General features: G+C 43.4%; 1 protein-coding gene across 1 annotated transcript; it reads left to right on the top strand.

Moving 5' to 3' along the window:
• The first annotated feature begins 780 nt into the window (after nt 1–780).
• On the top strand, nt 781–2485 carry LOC112901990 (shewanella-like protein phosphatase 2). The gene has a single exon (XM_025970878.1). It carries the CDS (start codon nt 841–843, stop codon nt 2149–2151), a length of 1311 nt encoding a protein of 436 aa, XP_025826663.1. The 5' UTR covers nt 781–840; the 3' UTR covers nt 2152–2485.
• Nucleotides 2486–17546: the final 15061 nt, after the last annotated feature.

The following is a 17546-nucleotide window of genomic DNA, read 5'->3' as shown; positions in this document are numbered from 1 at the left end:
ATACATAAACTTCAGGTGGTTTTTGTCCTCTGTATTGTTGTTTGGTGATGAGGGCGACAACGATGATGTTATCTAATAATGCTTGAGTATTTATGCACGCTATCATCAAGTTGGAATTTACTAGCACTCTTCTTGTTCTACTACTGTATTTTAATCGATGATACCTTCTTATTTAACAAACGTAGAACAACTTAAATTTGTGGTGCACGATGCGCAAATGCAGAAATGTGACAGCCAAAAAAAATCGTTGTTGGAGATATTACCACGTTGTCCACCAAAAAAAACACAAGTTGGATGCGTTAGCAGTTGCCCTCAACGGGCACGTATTTGAGCTGTTCATCCCATCTTCTTGGAAATTTCGTCTCCCACTTTGAAAAAGACATTTTTCAGACGTACACCACGTTAGCAGCCAAATTCGTGCATAGCAACAAAAGACAAGTAAGGAAATTCAAAGGAACACATGTTTTCACCAAATGTTTATCAACACAGACACGTGGAATTCAAATAAAAAAAAAGGTACGAAATGGAGACCCAACATACACCAAGCAGACTTTCGACAGATGCTTCTCTACGTAGAAGTAAAAATTTTAAATCATCAATGGAAATATTCACCGCCAATGGATTTTTGTAAGTCTCCTGGAAATATATTTGTGCGTTGACTTTTCGCAAAAGGACATTGACTGACTACAGGAGCAAGGTGGGCCACCCATGGCAATCTCCTAGTCCCCCATCTCCTTTTATAAGGCGGGCCGCAACCCATCTCCAGCTTCCGCAGCCCACGCCGCCCGTCCTCCACATCGCCGACCACACGAATCCGAACCGGGAGCCCAACTGCCCGAGATGGCGGCGGCGCCGTCCCCCTCCGTCCCCGCCTGTGGCGACCTCCCCGCCGCCGTCTCCGCCTTCGCCGACGCCTTCGTCGACTTCGCCGTGTCCGGCATCTTCTTCCCGACCTCCTCCTCCTCGGCCGCCGCCGCTGCCTCCGCAGCCACATCATCACCTACTCCTGCCCCGACGACCCCAACCACCTTCCTCCCGTCCCCCTCCCGCCTCGTCGCCATCGGGGACCTCCACGGCGACCTCCCCAAGTCCCTCTCCGCGCTCCGCCTCGCCGGCCTCGTGCCCGCGTCCAGCGGCCCCGACCCCCCCTCCGCCTCGACCTCCTGGGCCTCGACCTCCTGGGCCGCGGGGCCCACCCTCGCCGTCCAGCTCGGCGACATCCTCGACCGCGGCGGCGACGAGCTCCGCCTCCTCTACCTCCTCCGCCGCCTCGCCCTCTCCGCCGAGGCCCGCGGCGGCGCGCTTCTCCCCATCCTCGGGAACCACGAGGTCATGAACGTCTCCGGCGACTTCCGCTTCGCCACGCCGCAGGGCCTCCAGGAGTTCTCCGCCTGGGCAGGGTGGTACCGCGCGGGGCTCGCCATCAAGCGCCGCTGCGGGGAGCACCTCGACCCGCAGCCGAGGAACCCCTTCCTCGGCGTGCCCAAGTCCTTCCCCGGCGTCAAGCCGGAGTTCTGGGACGGGATGCGCTCCCGCCTCGCCGCGCTCCGGCCCGACGGGCCCATCGCGCGCCGGTTCCTGGCCGACCTCCCCACCGTGCTTGTTGTGGGCGACTCGGTGTTCGTCCATGGGGGGCTCCTCGAGGCCAACGTCGAGTACGGCCTGGAGCGCATCAATGCGGAGGTCAGCGAGTGGATCCGCGGTGAGGGCGGCGAAAATGCAAGGGCGCCTGAGTACGTGCGCGGCCGGGACGCTGTGGTCTGGCTCAGGAGGTTCTCTGATGGCTTCGATTGCGACTGCCAGAGGCTGGAGGGGGTGCTTGGGATGATCCCGGGGGCCAAGAGGATGGTGATGGGGCACACAATTCAGACAGTGGGGATCAATGCCGTGTGTGGAGCACAGGCAGTGAGGGTTGATGTGGGGCTGTCAAAGGGGTGTGGGAATGGGCTGCCAGAAGTGCTTGAGATCAATGGGGGTGGCTCAGAAGTGAGGGTGATCACGACACCTCCGTCGGAAGCCTGGATGTACCGGAAGCAAGAGGCAGAGAAGGCTGCTGCGGCGGTGAATGAGAAGAGAGGGGAGGTGAAGGACGGGCTTGCATTGCTGGTAAGAGAGAGCCATGGGTTGAAAGAGGTAGAAGCTAAGGCTTAATTAGGGGTAACCGGGTAACTCGACGGTAGGGATTGTTTTGGTAACTCAAAATTGGGATTGCCATGGTGAATTGGGGGTACATGAGATTAGGTGTGGGAGGGATTGGTTGTAGGAATTGCTAATGGATTCAATAACGGTATCCATGAAAGAAAGGAAAATCTTCCATGATTGTTGTTAATTGTCAAGATATGATAGTCGATTGCTGATATATACCAATAGTTATTGGCCAATTTTCACAGCTAGAGTATTTCTCTTTCAGTTGTGTTTTTCCCCAATGTTTCTTTGCTGTTGATAGTTATTGGCCAATTTTTGCAGCTAGAGTATTTCTCCTTCAGTTGTGTGTTTCCCCAATATTTCTTTGCTCTTGGTGCTGACAATCATGAACAATTTTGCTTGTATTTGGTATAAAGAATTAAGACTAGTGCCACCAGGACTGTCTCTGGAACACCTTTGTAGCTCATTGGCTACTGTTTGGCACGTGGCCAAACCCTGCAGAAAATACCAAGAACTTCATCGAGTAGCCATGCTCCCAGTGTAGCCTGTACTTTGCGGATCCTGTCTATTCAATTCACTGTTCTGAAATCTTGAGCTGAAACCATCATTTGATTCTTTGGAGCCCACAGATTTGGCATCAATTTTCAGAGCGGTTTTCATCTGTACAAAAACCATAGTCAATGATTGACGATGGTACAAGCAAAATAGCCAATAGTGCTATCAATAAACTGCAATTATGAGAAACATCAAGGAAACAGTCCTCCCCTTGCAGTAACCATAACAACACTTCCTGACGAGTTTGTGAAGCAGCTGGCTAAAAGGGAATTTATCACCAGATAGTATTAAGGGATCGTTGAGCTGAAGGTAATTGTTGTTATCTCCACATTCGCCATATTTATTGTTCAGCATCATACATTCATACTACAGATGCTGATTGATGTGTATGGGTTGAATCATGCGCATTTCTGCTGTTTTAGTGGAATAGTACTTGCATAACCTTGTCAGACATGATCATATTTGAAATTCTGTTAATCCAGCTTAGAATATGTTTCCTGAAATTTGATTACTGTTCCAGTGCATGTGCAACATGTGCTAGGTTGATAGGCTCTGTGCATATCCCAACAACTAGTGAGAAGTTTCTTGGTGGCCTAGTCAGTAGCCACAAGGATGCGTCTGTTGTGCTGAAAAGGAAATTGACAAATGAATCGTATTGCCGTGCCTTTCTTTGATCCGGAACAAGTAGTAGACAAGGGAAGGTATCTCGATTGTGATTCGCATTTGCATCCTGTAACCCTTTTTCCACCAATTTTCTCCTCACCTGGCTGTTGAATCGGTCTCAGTGTTCCTATCCCCTCTTGTCCTATCTCTTAACATGTCTGGTGCCGATGTTTTCCATGTTTCGTCCAGCGATTTTCTCATGTGCTCAAATCATTGTGATGGAGACGTCTTCAGACTTCTCAAGGCAGCTCGTAGTGATTTGGACGTCTAAATTTATCGACTGGTTCGTTGTCTTGTACTTCCGACGTGATGTGCAATCTTTCTTTGTTTTTGCAGCAGGACAGTGGAAATATGGTTGACACTGAATTTTTGTTGTTGGTGCAGAGTCCAATTTGTAAGGGGCCTTTAATGTGTGGCGAGTGGTTGACTCCAGTGGACCTTAAACAGACAGTAAACAGAAAAGGATGGTCACTGGAGTTTACCTTGGCAATCAGTGCCTAATTTTCTCCGCTTGACAGAAGGATTGAAGCATTGTTGTTTCTCTGTTGTTTGGTACACTCCACTATGGTGGTGATTGGTTGCCTGGTCAGACCCCCGAGACAGGCTTGTGGAAGGCAGCCTCTTCATGTTTGGATGGCTCCTTTGGGCTCCGCCTGGTCGGCCGCCGGGGACGAGATGACCGCAGCGTGCAGGCTGCAGTACCTTGACTTCTTCTTTCTCCACCAAATCAAGTTTTTCTCCACAAATCGAACCCACAAACCATCTAACCGAATTCCCCAGAATCCAAAACGAGCTTGCATGAACTGAATCCAAACTGGGCGCTGCCTAGCTAAACCGAGTTCTGTCAAGTTTTTGTCTGAATGGGACCGACACATGCAGATCGCCAAAACGGTGAAGAAACAGGCCAGGGTGCGCACATATATTTGCTGGATTATCCTGCAACAGATGGCCTGGAGCATGCTAAAGTGTGCATCGGCATGTTAGCCATCGGATTCTGCAGCGGCCGTGGTAATCTGCATGGTGGAGTTTGCTGATTGAAGCACCTGAAAAATACATGGTCCTTTTTCCCCAATTAAAATCCAACCATTCTTTTTTTTTTTGGGAAAGCATAGAAGGGTAATTACCACATTACTAGTTACATCAGCTTCCACTGTCGGAGCCAGGTAACCCTTTTTTGGTGCCTGGGCCTGAAATTTGTGTTGCTGAGGACGTGCCAGAAGTTCCTGCTATGAACCAAACAAGATGCATTGTCAGGAAAAATATCTGATCCTAACCACCTCTGTTGTAACGTGAAAACCCCAAGAAAACTTACTTATAAGTATTGAAAAAAATTGAATGATATGACCTTTATAGTGCATCCATAGACGTACTTTGTCGCAAAAGTTGGGATGCAAAGTTATTCTAGAAAATTCATATGAAAACGTCGAATTCGTATATACTTTTTCTTTACAAAACGAGTTTGACTCTCAACTTTTGTAACAAAGTTGTACATCTATAGATGTACTATGGACTATGGATGGGCATCTTTTCAAATTTTTTGAATGCTTATAGATATGTCCTTTAGGGGTTTTATCGCTTTTTCCACCGATATTTTCCCACGCAGGCAAGATCTAGCCATTGTTCCAAATGATCGAGCCATGATGCAGCCTGGAAGGTAGAATGAACGTTGCGAACAATCTTCATGTATGGGGAGTACCGGGATCGTGCGAACTGAGATTATTCAGATGCTTACTATAGTGATCCATCAATAAAACGTAAAATGTTGAAAATAATGAATGTGATATGGAAGGAGAAATAGGTATAGAGAAGCAAGAAAAAAAAAGGACAGAAACACATGGCGGAAGTTGGGGAAACCGTGGATTCATTGCTTACCTGGAATCACAAGATGGAATTGAGTTCCTAACATCTTAAGCTCAGGAGATATTCTGGGGGATATTTTCCGTTATATAGTCCTATCCAGTGTACCAAATAATGAAGCATAATCCCTAGGGATGCAAGTGGGTACCTAATGGTATTTTATGGATCAACTAAATAATTACGATGGCCATCCTAGTTCATTTCTTCTCCTAAATTAATTACGCATAATGCCATCCTAGTTCATTTTATCAAATTTTTGGATCGACCCAAGGATCCAAAATAAATATAACTTACATCCCTAATAATCCCTTTCTCTCCGTGCCTTGATGCGCATTGGCGCAACTATTACCATGGTAGTCCAACTTAAGCCACTCTGTCTTTTAATTTTTTATTTATGATACGGTTTGGTTCACGTCAATTATGCAACACATACATGAACGATCCCCTAGTCTGATCATATAATGATTACTATAAATTCAGAATCACTTCTCCCTGTAAAGACTATTGCACATATTTGAATTAACTATCAATGATATTGATCGTTGGGGTAGACATTTAAGTTTATACCTCTCTCTTTCCTCCTTTTATTCCTCCATTTTAAGCGTTTCAATAGTGTAGTATGTGTACATGAAAAAAAGTAAATAGTCATCTTGGCATCCCATTAGTAGAAACGGTAAAGATACAACTCTTAAAGAAAAAAAAACACAGAGAACCTTGAAATTGTGGTGAATCTTGGCTTCTTTTTTGGTATAATTCATCGGAGGTGTGCCGCTTGGTATAATTTGGAAGAAAACGTTCTATCTCAGTTGGCTAAAAAACACATTATCTTGGAATAATTAATTGTTGTGTGCGTGTTTGGAGGGGTCAAATTATTTCATAGTTCCAATGGTACCTTCAGCCATACAGTTCCATGCATGTACAAATGCTTGAAAACTCCAGATTTGTAGCATTTCACCACAACGAATGTTCCTCTAGGATAGATTGGATGCGGCGGATGTATCCCGGGAACAGCACGGTGAGTACCTGGATCATGGAAAATGGGACTATTGAGATGCTGACTATGTATAGTGGTCCGTCAAATATGTTCAGATGCAGCAACAAAAATAGGAAACTAAAACCAATTATGGGAAATTGTGGATTCATGGCTGACCTGAAACCGCAAGGTAGAATCCAGTTCCTAACACCTCTGAAGCCCACCAGAAATTGTAGAGGACCTTCTGTCTGATTTTCTGTTTTGCTCGTATTGGAAGTACCAAACGATGGAGCATACTAGTATGGTAGCCTCACTTCACCAAGGCACCTTTTAAAATAGTTTCACTTCGACTGCGTGCTCATATGGTTCCTATAAATTTAGAATCACTCCATTCTGCATACGGTTCTACCTGTAAATATGTAATGCTCGCTCGTATCTGAAGCATCAATGCTACAGATCTGCTGGGTCAAAATTTAAATCCATACACGCTTTCCTCTTTTCTTTCTTTGTTTTTGCAGCAGGACAGTGGAAATGTGATTGGCATTGACTTCTATTACCTTTTGTTGTTGGTGCATAGTCCAATTGCAAGGAACCTTTAATGTGAGAAAAGGATAGTCACTGAAGTTTACTTTGCAATCGGTGCTTAGTTTTCTTCGCGTGACAGAAGTATTGAAGCATGGTTGCCTCGCTCTTGTTTGGTATACTCCACTAATCTGATCGTGCAGCATGGTGTAGTTTGATGCTTGGTAGAATTTTGAAAATGAAATACTTAGAATGAAGCACCTGGAAAAAAAAAGATACATGGTTCTCTTTTTTAAAAAAATTAACTTCAATCATTTTTCACCTCTTTTATTCTGTTTTTTTAAAAGCTAAGGGTCAATTATGTTGCACACCGTTTTGTGCCCTTGTGGGACATAGGAGGTTGTGTTTTTAGAAAAGCATAGGAGGGTAATTAACATATTATTTTGTTTTAGGAGCGTGTAGCATTTGGCTATTATTTATATTCTCACCGAACGAAGGCGGATACTATTTCCATATTGAAAAATGCATCATTTAGTTGCATCACAGCATCAGCTTCCGCTGCCGGAGCCAGGCAATCCTTTTCCTTGTCGGGGGCCTGAAATTGTTTCCTGGGCCAGGCCAGAAGTTCCTGCTATGAACAAAAACATGATTCACGCAGATTACAAGCAAGTTCTGGCCCAGGCAGATTCCTTCCAAATGGATGAGCCATGAGCCCATGAGGCAGCCTGGAGGATAGATTTTTTCTTGGTTTTTGGATAAGAGCCTGGAGGAAAGAATTGAATGCCGACAACGAATTTTCACGCACGGAGAGTATGTCACCTATTTTGTGCGAATTGAGACACTGTATTGTGAAGTTGTTTTGTAAGTCGGTGTAAAAAAGAAACTAAAAGCTAGATAAAACTATTCTTTTTACTTCACCGGCTACAGATTCACAGGTGAAGTCGTCTTGGGGGGAGCCCTCCCAAACAGATCTGAACCAAGATGAACTCGTCGGAAATGCAGTGGTCAAGTTCACAAATGCGCAGTGCTGGTGGAAAGGCAGAACTTTTTACTGGCCCACAAAACTGCAGAAGCTGTACTGCATCGAAGTTGATGCCTCCTGCTTGAGCCTGCAGAATCACGTAGGCCGCAGCTCTGCAGATGCAGCACGATCTTCCGTGAACTGGCATATGGTTTGGTTCCCAATACCTCTCAAACCCAGAGAAGTGGTAGCCTCACTCAGCTTTACGCCTCCTTTTTTTTATTGTGCTTTGTCTTTTATCAAGATTATCAGAGCATGGAAATTAACTTCTGGCTCTCTTCCTCTGAACCCTGCCTCTGTGAACCACTACAGTGGTAGTGCCACTCTACTCTGCCCTATTTTTGTGTGGTTCAGTTGGATGCATTTTACAATTTATCCTGAATGAATATGGTGGATTCCCCAGCTAGCCTGACCACAGTCAGACCTATGGTTCCATTAATTCCTATTCACTTTTTCCCCCCCAACAAATTTTTATTGCTCACATTGGGTCCACGAATCCATCTGTGCTACTAATATATTTGGAGTATGTTCTACTGCTTTGAGTGTTTCCATGAAGAGGAAATACATTGAATACATGATTATCAAGGATAGAAACTTCTATCTGTTTTTCCATCACCCATTTGATCGGAAAATAGTTTAGAAAAAAGGGTTTTGATTGGTGAAAACACATTGCTACTATAACTTCAAAATACTGATGTTTATTGATTAAAATACTGATGTTTATTGATTAAAATGATTAACATGCAACAAGATCGATAACGATGACTTTTATTTAGCATTTCAGGCTACATCACGAACCATCCAATTAGTTCATTTGCTTGTTTTATGTTGAATAACCATAAGCAGAAAACTCAACATGGATGTTTGGCAGATTTATTTTAATTCTCAGGCTAATACATCAAAATCCAAGACTAGTGGTCATGTCTAGGTTGAAGCTACAGTGGATCAAATGAAACCCACTTGATTCCGATTTTGACCATCAATCGCACGACATTTGGAAACTGGAATGTGATATGGAAGGAAAAATCAGTATAGGATACTAGGGAAATAACACAACATCGATGGAGGAGCCACTAGCACAACCACAGCTGTTGAAGTCAGTAAGTCACCGGCCGGCCATCAGACCTCGGTGGCAGCATCTGGTAAAGCTCCCTGCTTCTAAGACATTCACAATATCATATCCCTTTTATGTAGTTGTTAGGTTTTATAGAGCATCAATAGTTTCAGAAAGTTGAGAAAAACAATACAAATTCTACCCGGTGCAACAATGTGGTTGTGGATGAGAAACTTGGGAATACAAATTCAACCAAACATGCTGACAAGGACATGTTTGCAGTTAAGAGAGGAGTAACTATATCCATGCACCTTACAATCTTATTTTTGTGTTTAAATCGTGGCCTACATCTTGGTTGTCGACTGGTACTCTTTTGCGTGTTGGTCAGCTACCTTTACTTTACATGACTTTTAGGGTTCGACATATTCTAGTTTTCACGCATGTATGATTTCAGATCCTGGCATATATCCTGCAAGGATTTAGGCATCAAAGGTGTTGGGAATGTAAGCATCACTGAACAGCAAGATCTGGTATGTTTATTATTTTGAGACGCATCAGCCTTGGAATGGAACTTACTCACTTGATTGTTTATTTCCTCGCCATTTCAAGATCTGGGAACTTGGGAAGCTAGCGAATTACGATATGAAAGGACACGAGCATCGATTGGAATTCGCAGTTGTCATATCTGTATGCCACCACTGGAAAAGGAGTACAGTTGAGCGATTTGACCAAGGACCGCCTTCTTCAAGGCTTTTTTGTGGACTGAATGAATGATGCCAGTTTACCTATTCACATCTGTTACACTTGGCTGCTCGCCCAGGACATTGATCAGTTGTAGTGACAGCCCTTTTCTTCAAGTTCAGTTTTTTCTGCCGCATGATCACTTTCAGTACTTCTAATTACAAAAACCGGCAGGGATACTGGGTATCAGTGCAGAGTGCCTACTGTCCGATTCAAAAACCAGTTGTAGTGGCAGTATGGACATAGCAGTAGATGCGCTTTATGTAGTAATGAACAATCAAGCAAAGAAGATTTACAGGACAGAAACAGAATATTCAAGCAGACACATAGAAGCTGAGCAATCAACTTGCACCACCCTCACAGATGCATGTATTCATATCTGCTGGTGACGTCCTTCAAACCAGTGGACACATCATAGTACACCTTCGGAACACATGAAATGGTGCGTGTCTTTCTCATCAGTAGTGTTGCTGCACTCATTGATGAAGTTCTGTGCAGCATCACCATCATGCTTCCATGCTACAAAACAGATGAGAGTGCCCTGCTTTCCTACCCGTGTTCATGAGACCACAACAATGCCAAATTTTCCCGATGTCTTCCATGCTTATAGATTATTACAAATCCGAGAGGAACCAGAGTCACTGCTGGCTACAATTTATAGACCAGCTCATAGGCATGAGGATCTCAGCATCTTTAGTTAACTGTTGGCCTTATTACCTAACTCTGATTTTTTAGAAAGACTTTTCTCCCTGTTTATCGTTTGGAGGCTGCTATATAGGTACCTTATATATAAAGAAAATCAACAGACGACAGGAATACATATTGCTGTAGTCATGTTTCTTTAGGCCTCGTTCGGCAGGACCAATTTTCAATCCAGGCCAATTTCCAATCCAGATCTGGATTGAGTTATTCCACTTGTTTCACTCAAACCTGCTGCTACTGTGATCCTGGCCAAGAATCAAACCTGCTACTTGTTTGATTGTTCGGTAGGAATGGAACCTAATGGAAAATTTCAGCTAGCTCAGATAATCAGCTAACCAATTGGCCAAGCTCTATAGTATTAATAATCCAAGCAATACACGAAATTTTCCATTAAGCAGTAAACCTAAATATCACAAGTACAACCATGACATGTGAACTTCTCAGTTCTTGGAAGCTAGAGTCTAAGTATTGATTAGGTCTGCAAATACATTATAATATACTTGAGGACTAACAAACTCCAGAGTAAAAGAAAAGATAGGTTGCTCTTCTAGCCAGCAGAATGTTCCGAGCCGAAACAAAGCTACAAAGTGCTCAAATTGGCACCTACTCTTCCAAAAGACTGACATGATTCACTCATAAATTCGGTCTATGTATACATGATCTGCATGAAGTGGATGAAGAAATAAAAAATGGGCACATGCCAACGTGCACGTGGATATGCACATGAAGCTATGAAAAGTGGAACTCCTCTTGCCATATTAGCCAAAAGTTTAAAAAAATTGTAATAGACCCTCTTAAAATGAACACATGAAATTCATATGGTCATATTCTGAAGCTATCGCTGAACTACGACCAAAGACAAAACTTTTGGGAAAAAGTAAGGCCTAAAAGTCACCGCTATCAAAGATGAAAAATGAGAAAGGACGACAAAGCAAAGGCGTGGAACACTAAACAGAACTGCCGCATCAACGGCCTCGTCTCCTCCCAGAGTAAGATCAACATGAATGTCTCTTGTGATGCCTAGAACTCCGAACCACCTGGCAATAAAAGAAAAAACACAAAATTAAAAAGAAAATAGATAAAATGCATGTGGATCTTTGTCTGAAACAAACCTCTTTTATGGAATTCAGTATATCCACAATCGCTGCGAAGGCTGGTCTTAGAGCCGGATCTTTCTGCCAGCATCGCTGAAGCAGATCCGCAAGCATAGGATGAGTATTAGCAACAATAGTAGGCCTCAGATCCTACAGGCAGAGATATTGGGCCTAGCTTATTTGTATTTCAAAAAGGAATTCTCCAACAATGTCCCAAGGAGTAGTTCAAATCCAGCAAGCACCGGAAAAGATTCCATCACCCTAAACAAATCTACAATTCAACATATGCTCTTCTTGTTGTTTTCCCTTTCAGCAAATTGATGTGTAGCCTGTCTTCGTATGGAAGATGGAAAGGAAAAGCCAATTCCATAGTCAGCAAAATCACAATTCTGCACTACCATAATGCCTGAAAATAAGAGGCTGGTGGGAGTAAAGAAAGTCAGCAGCTCCTAAAGAACTATCCCGAAACTGAAAATATCCACCCTATGATCATACGGCAAGTGCTCAATGACCTGCAAATATTTTCTAGTGAAAAAGATGTTACAAGCTTAACTCTTCCAGTGGCACAAATCTAAAGCGCAGAGTGAAGATGGCGCATCAATATGACACCTCCTAAGGAACTTATTAACACCAATACACCAATAAATCATCTGTTATGATGATAAGAGTTTGTTGGACTGCCTTCAGTTTGTCAGGCCACTATTTTACTCTAGTTGAGACCTGCAGTGTCATCCAACAAAAGGATTTGTGCATAGAGCAACCAATAGGACAAAGGCAAACGCTCTATTCTCTAACCACACAAGCATCCATTTTAACATCAGTGTTTAACAAAAATGGCAGAAGTATTTAACAAGTTCGGGTATTAACTTGATGCTTGAAGGAAACCACAACTCACAACACCAGCAGTAGAAGATTACTTACGGCTACTCTATAACGAACCAGAGTTTACTCTCTGAGAAACTACCGGTGCTTGCATTCAATTTTTACCACCATAACGAACCAGATCATGCTAAGAACCTGATCAAGCATCGGATTTACCACCATAACGAACCCTAGAGCAAGAACTAAATTGAGAGCAGATCGACCACGAGGACCAAAGCCAAGAACACCCAACCAAATCGAGTCAACGGCAATGGGTTCCTCCTCCTCCGAGCTGCAAGCCAGCGCACTTTCCCATGGCGACCTCTCCTACAACCTGACGACCAAGAAGAAGAAGAAGCCCACCACCCATGGCCTCACCGCACACTCCCTCCTGGGCCACCTCCCAGCGTTCCTCAAGAATCACACACCCACCCACCCTAGCGCCGGCAAGAACCCTAACATCGGGAAGAGAAGAGGGCAAGGAAGATGAGGGCGATGCGTTACCAGCGAGAAGGCGGCGGAGAGCATAGCCGTCGCCGTTGCTGTCGCCTCGTGTCGCCTCGCGCGTCGCCGCCTCCAGGTCTTCACGTCGGAGCCGTCGCCTCGCTTGGCTTCGTTCCAGGAGGGAGGAGGTGTGGATTAGTTCCGGGCCGTGGAGGTGGGGGAGGAGGCTGATCCGGCCCAGGTTTGGTTCCAGACCAGGCCAACAGAACAGCGATTCCGGGCCAGGTTTGACTTCATTCCGGGCCATTCCAATTCGTCCGGATTGGGCCTCGTTCCGGGCCATTCCGGAGGAAACGAACAAGGCCTTAGTCTAGTTAGCTCTCCATTTTGCATGTGGATATTCTTGTGCATCTTGTACTACCGCATTGCGGTCAAGGTGAACTCAGATGCACTTGGAGCACTTAACAATTACAACTTGTGTCATATTCGAAACGAGGCTTGTTACTATGGTTGGGAGGTACCGTGCCGTACCTTCTGGTACCTTTTGGGCAGAGTTTTTCTAGTTGTTGATCTGATTGTAAAATTAGAAAACTAAATTAATGTCGGCACTTGTCCCACTTTTTTTGGTACGGGTCCCAAAAAATTCGTACCTTTTTCTAGGTACCTTGGGAAAGCGCAACATCTGATTAAACAGTCTCGATTTGACCATTATTAATTCTACATCAAAGAACAATTAATATGGTTATTAGCCTCTTCTAGCCGAGATGCACCAAAGTTCGCAGGCAAAGGTAATCTATGAAAAAATCTTCATGTTAACACGGCACTGTAGCATGTCTACGTTGTGGACCACCAGGGTATATGATCGGTGACGAGCAAGATACAGTGCTGAGATCTATTACAAACTCTTCAGGTTAGGCAATATATATTAGAGCCGTGACAAATCGACAAGAGGCTTATGAGAGAAAAGCTGCAGTTCCAGGGACCTCCCAAGCCTGCCAACAGCCAAGTGTTTTCAAGACCTAGTGCAAACGTTTTTTTTTGTCCCATATGCAAAACCCACAGAATTGATCTTCCTTTGCTCGACCATACTTGTATTCTAATTTCTAACTCCATGCCACCTTATATACATAGCGCGGTTTGATGATCTGCACTAAGAAAAGCTGTAAATGAACATGGCAAATACATTATATTGACATTCACTGCAGCATTCAGGCCTGATGTGTCAGTATGCAAGCAGCCTTCTTTAATTATCATATATATATGAGGTTCAAATGAGTAAAATTAATTGGCTTCACAAATAATCTTCAGAACAGGGTCACTACTTCTCTCCTTGGTCCCAGGCTCCGGCTCATTTCAGATCGTGGTTTCTTCAAGTGCAGTAATATGATGCAACACCGTAAATGAGAGAACATAGAGCAGTAAGCTTTGCACACCTGATGTTATTGTCTATACACAGTAAGCACGCATGTGGCAAGCCATTAGTTATTGGAATCAATCCATCAGTAAAGGTTCCTATTTTTTACAGGCAGTCAAAAGACTCATTTTTTTGCAGCATTGATTTTCAATATATGGGTTCCTTCAGGTGCAATAAAAGGCCAGTTTGATTTAGTGAGTTTAAAATGAAGGGCTTTGCACACATCATGCTATTATTGTTAATGAGCTAACAGGTTGCACCTATTCTGTTTATTTATTTTACGAAATTCCAATGCCTCACACACACACACACACACACACGGAAGGAGAGAATTTCGTAAGGAAGCTCTATAAGGAAATTTTTGCGAAACATTAATAAGGATAGCCATAAGGAAATTTTGTACCTGAAACTAATAAAACAGTAGTTCCCATTCGCAGGCGGCTTGGAGTTGTTGTTCCCAGTAATTTCCGTGGATGTCTTTGCATTTTTCTGCTTCTATTTATCTTTGTACCTTTTTACCTTTCACTTCACAAACTATAACACGGCAAAGCTCTTGGTGCAAATTCTCTCGGCATCCAGGCTATTACCTTCCAAACAAGTGAACGGACTCACTCCCATCTTACTGTCTTAATTCGAAACTACTCCCTCTGCCCCAAATTATAATTCGTTTTGAGTTTTCTTAGATACATAGTTTTTACTATATATTTAGACGTAGTGTGTATCTAGATGAATAGCAAAATATATATATAGAAAAGCCAAAACGAATTGTAATTTGGGATGGAGGCACTATATATTATAGTGGTCGTTGCACTCTTGTCCATAATGATTTATTTAATGACAATATGAATGACTGGTTAATAATAATTTGCTGGGGGAGAAGGAAGGGGGACTAGTGCGAGATTATTCAAACAATGATACTGTGAGGTTGTTGGCGAAGGATGATGGCTCTGGTGCTGCAGCTATGGGAGGCGAGGTGGCGGCGGTAGACCCGTCTCTTTTGGTCAGCCTAGTGGTCTCTAATACCACTACTGGCTGCATGGATGTGGATGGGGTTTTGACTCCAGTCATGGCTAGTTTGTGCCAAACAGTAGAGTTCATTGCTCCTGTTTTTGGTGCAGAGGATGCTGGTGGCACGGAGTTCTCGTTGGAAAGCAGTTCCTTGGTGGAGGAACCGAGGTCATTGATACAGGATGCGGCTGACATTCCGGAGGCGAGATAATCGCCGGTTCGAGCAAGTCCAAGACTTGCACAATCTGTTGATGAGCATACATTGGCGCGGGCTGGGAGAGGAGTTGCACAGAAGAATTTGGAAAGCACTGCAGGTGGTTTTCAGGGGGGACTTACTGGATCAGAGAATGGTCGTTGCTGTTTATTTAAAGAGGAAGAGAGAAATGAGCTAAAAAAAGGATGCAGGATTCTAAAGACTACTGTCATGGAGCTTTTCAATAACGTCGGTTGGAAATTCAGCTATAGGATTGAGGCTTAGCTTTTGATCCTGTTTGATTTGTTTAAAACTTTTCCTTTTATGGTGGTTGTAGTCTAAGTACTACTTTGGTCTATACTGTGTGTTGCTGTATACATCCATGCATGAATGTTGGGTGTAGAAGCTGGAACTTTTTCCTTTATCTAAAAAAACTCTCGTCCATAAAATCTTTTATGTATTTATTAAATTATTTATTAAACAATTATGGTGCCAATGTCTCTTTTGTAATAAAGATTTTATAAATAATTACCTGACACAAAAAAGTGAGTTTATAATGTAGAAATGCAACAACGAAGTGTAAAATTCATGAAAATGTTATACGTAGGAGAACTATGGTAATGGATGAAAGTCAAATATGAGATATGGCAATAAATACAGTGCGATGAAATTCAAATTGAAGCATGTCACCAGAAAAAAACAAGTAACAATGGCTTACATCACACTTACAAACAGCAATTAATACGTACACAGGCTGTACCACAATGTCCCTTGATCGTAGAATTCCTTCGAATTCTTGAACTCTGACTCTAGCTCGTGCTTCCAGATTTTGGATCCCGTGGTATCCTTGAATCACGAACTATAGAGTAACTACATCATTATGTTTCTTTAGCTGTTGCCTCCCGATTGGTAAGAAGGCATCATAGTCTAAGCTCATGACAATGACACCGAACAGTATTCCCAATGGCTCCCATGCTTACAGAGACGTAATCAGAGGAACCAGCATCACAGATGATTGAGTGAATTGCATGTTCACAATTCAGCACAATCATTGGCTACGTGAACTGGTAATCTACTACAAAAATATAGGGACAATAATGATCTCGACTGTAACCTATCACTCCTCCTGGTTATGGTCTTCTTTTATCTCGGGTTTGCATGTGGGCGTTTCACTCATGCATCACGTACTCTCCATTCAGCTGCATAAGATTTGTTGTACTGCCCTGATCAGATACACATGGCTTGCACAACTATTAAAGATTTTCTACTCGTCTAGCTGGAGACCAACTGGAAATTAACTGTAGGAATGGGTTATACTTTTTGGGTATCATCCATGCATATTTTTCTTCTGAAAAATATAATAGGCAAATTCTACATATTCCATTAGCTTAAACATTTGTCCCTGATCTGGCACCAATGAAACTCATATCCTTTGAATGCCACGGATCTTAATTTTTAATGCCCTGCGTACCGTTTCCATAACTTTGGCAGTTATCGTCGTGGGAAAAGCCAGTTTTACCCCCTCATACATGAAAATAGGTTAAACCATGACAAACTCATACATGAGAAGCCAGTTTTTGTGCATGGGGGCCTGGAGCTAGCATGGCTTTGGGAGCCAGCTTCAATGGATCATGAATCTGTGATGGCATGCATCCCAACTAGCAGCAGTCTTGGCATCACCTAGCTAGTCCAACGCATCGTGGTTGCTATGCAGCAACTCTGAGGTAGACAGTTACTTGATGACCTCCAATCGACCTTTGCCTCCTTGAAAGTAGCGGTCAAGCTCCACCACTGCCTCCCATGTTGTATTTAGTGGCGCTTCTTGCAATATAGTTGTGACCAATGGTATAGGATCTAACCAATGGTATATGGACGCCTTAGAGTTCCTGACACCTCCTATTCCTAGCTAGCTACTAAGATTTTTTGAAGAACTGGTTCCAACATTTTATATGCCGTGAAAAGCTTGTGCAAGGAAGTTAGTAGCCGCTCGATCATGCTCTTCTCCTTGCCCCAAGAGACAGTATATAGCAGGCGTGGTCTTAGGAAGCAAACTACTGTGGCGACCGTGGTCAGCATTCATGTCATCATGTGGCTTCTGTTCAAAAGCATGTGTACGCTAGCGAAAATTCAGTATTCCCTAAACATGAATATCTATGGCGCTTGTTTTCGCGTTAAGTTTGGCACTGGTCTTGTGTTCCCAATTTACTCCTAAACTGTATTTCTGAAACCTGAATTCATTTCCTTTATTCATGGTATTGCCCTGAAACAGGCTCGAGCCTTGTCTCGAACGAACAAAACA

The sequence above is a fragment of the Panicum hallii genome, chromosome 8 (assembly GCF_002211085.1).
Source record: "Panicum hallii strain FIL2 chromosome 8, PHallii_v3.1, whole genome shotgun sequence".
NCBI classification, from domain to species: domain Eukaryota; kingdom Viridiplantae; phylum Streptophyta; class Magnoliopsida; order Poales; family Poaceae; genus Panicum; species Panicum hallii.
Note: the sequence above shows the minus strand (reverse complement) of the source record. Positions and strands in the feature narration are given on the sequence as shown.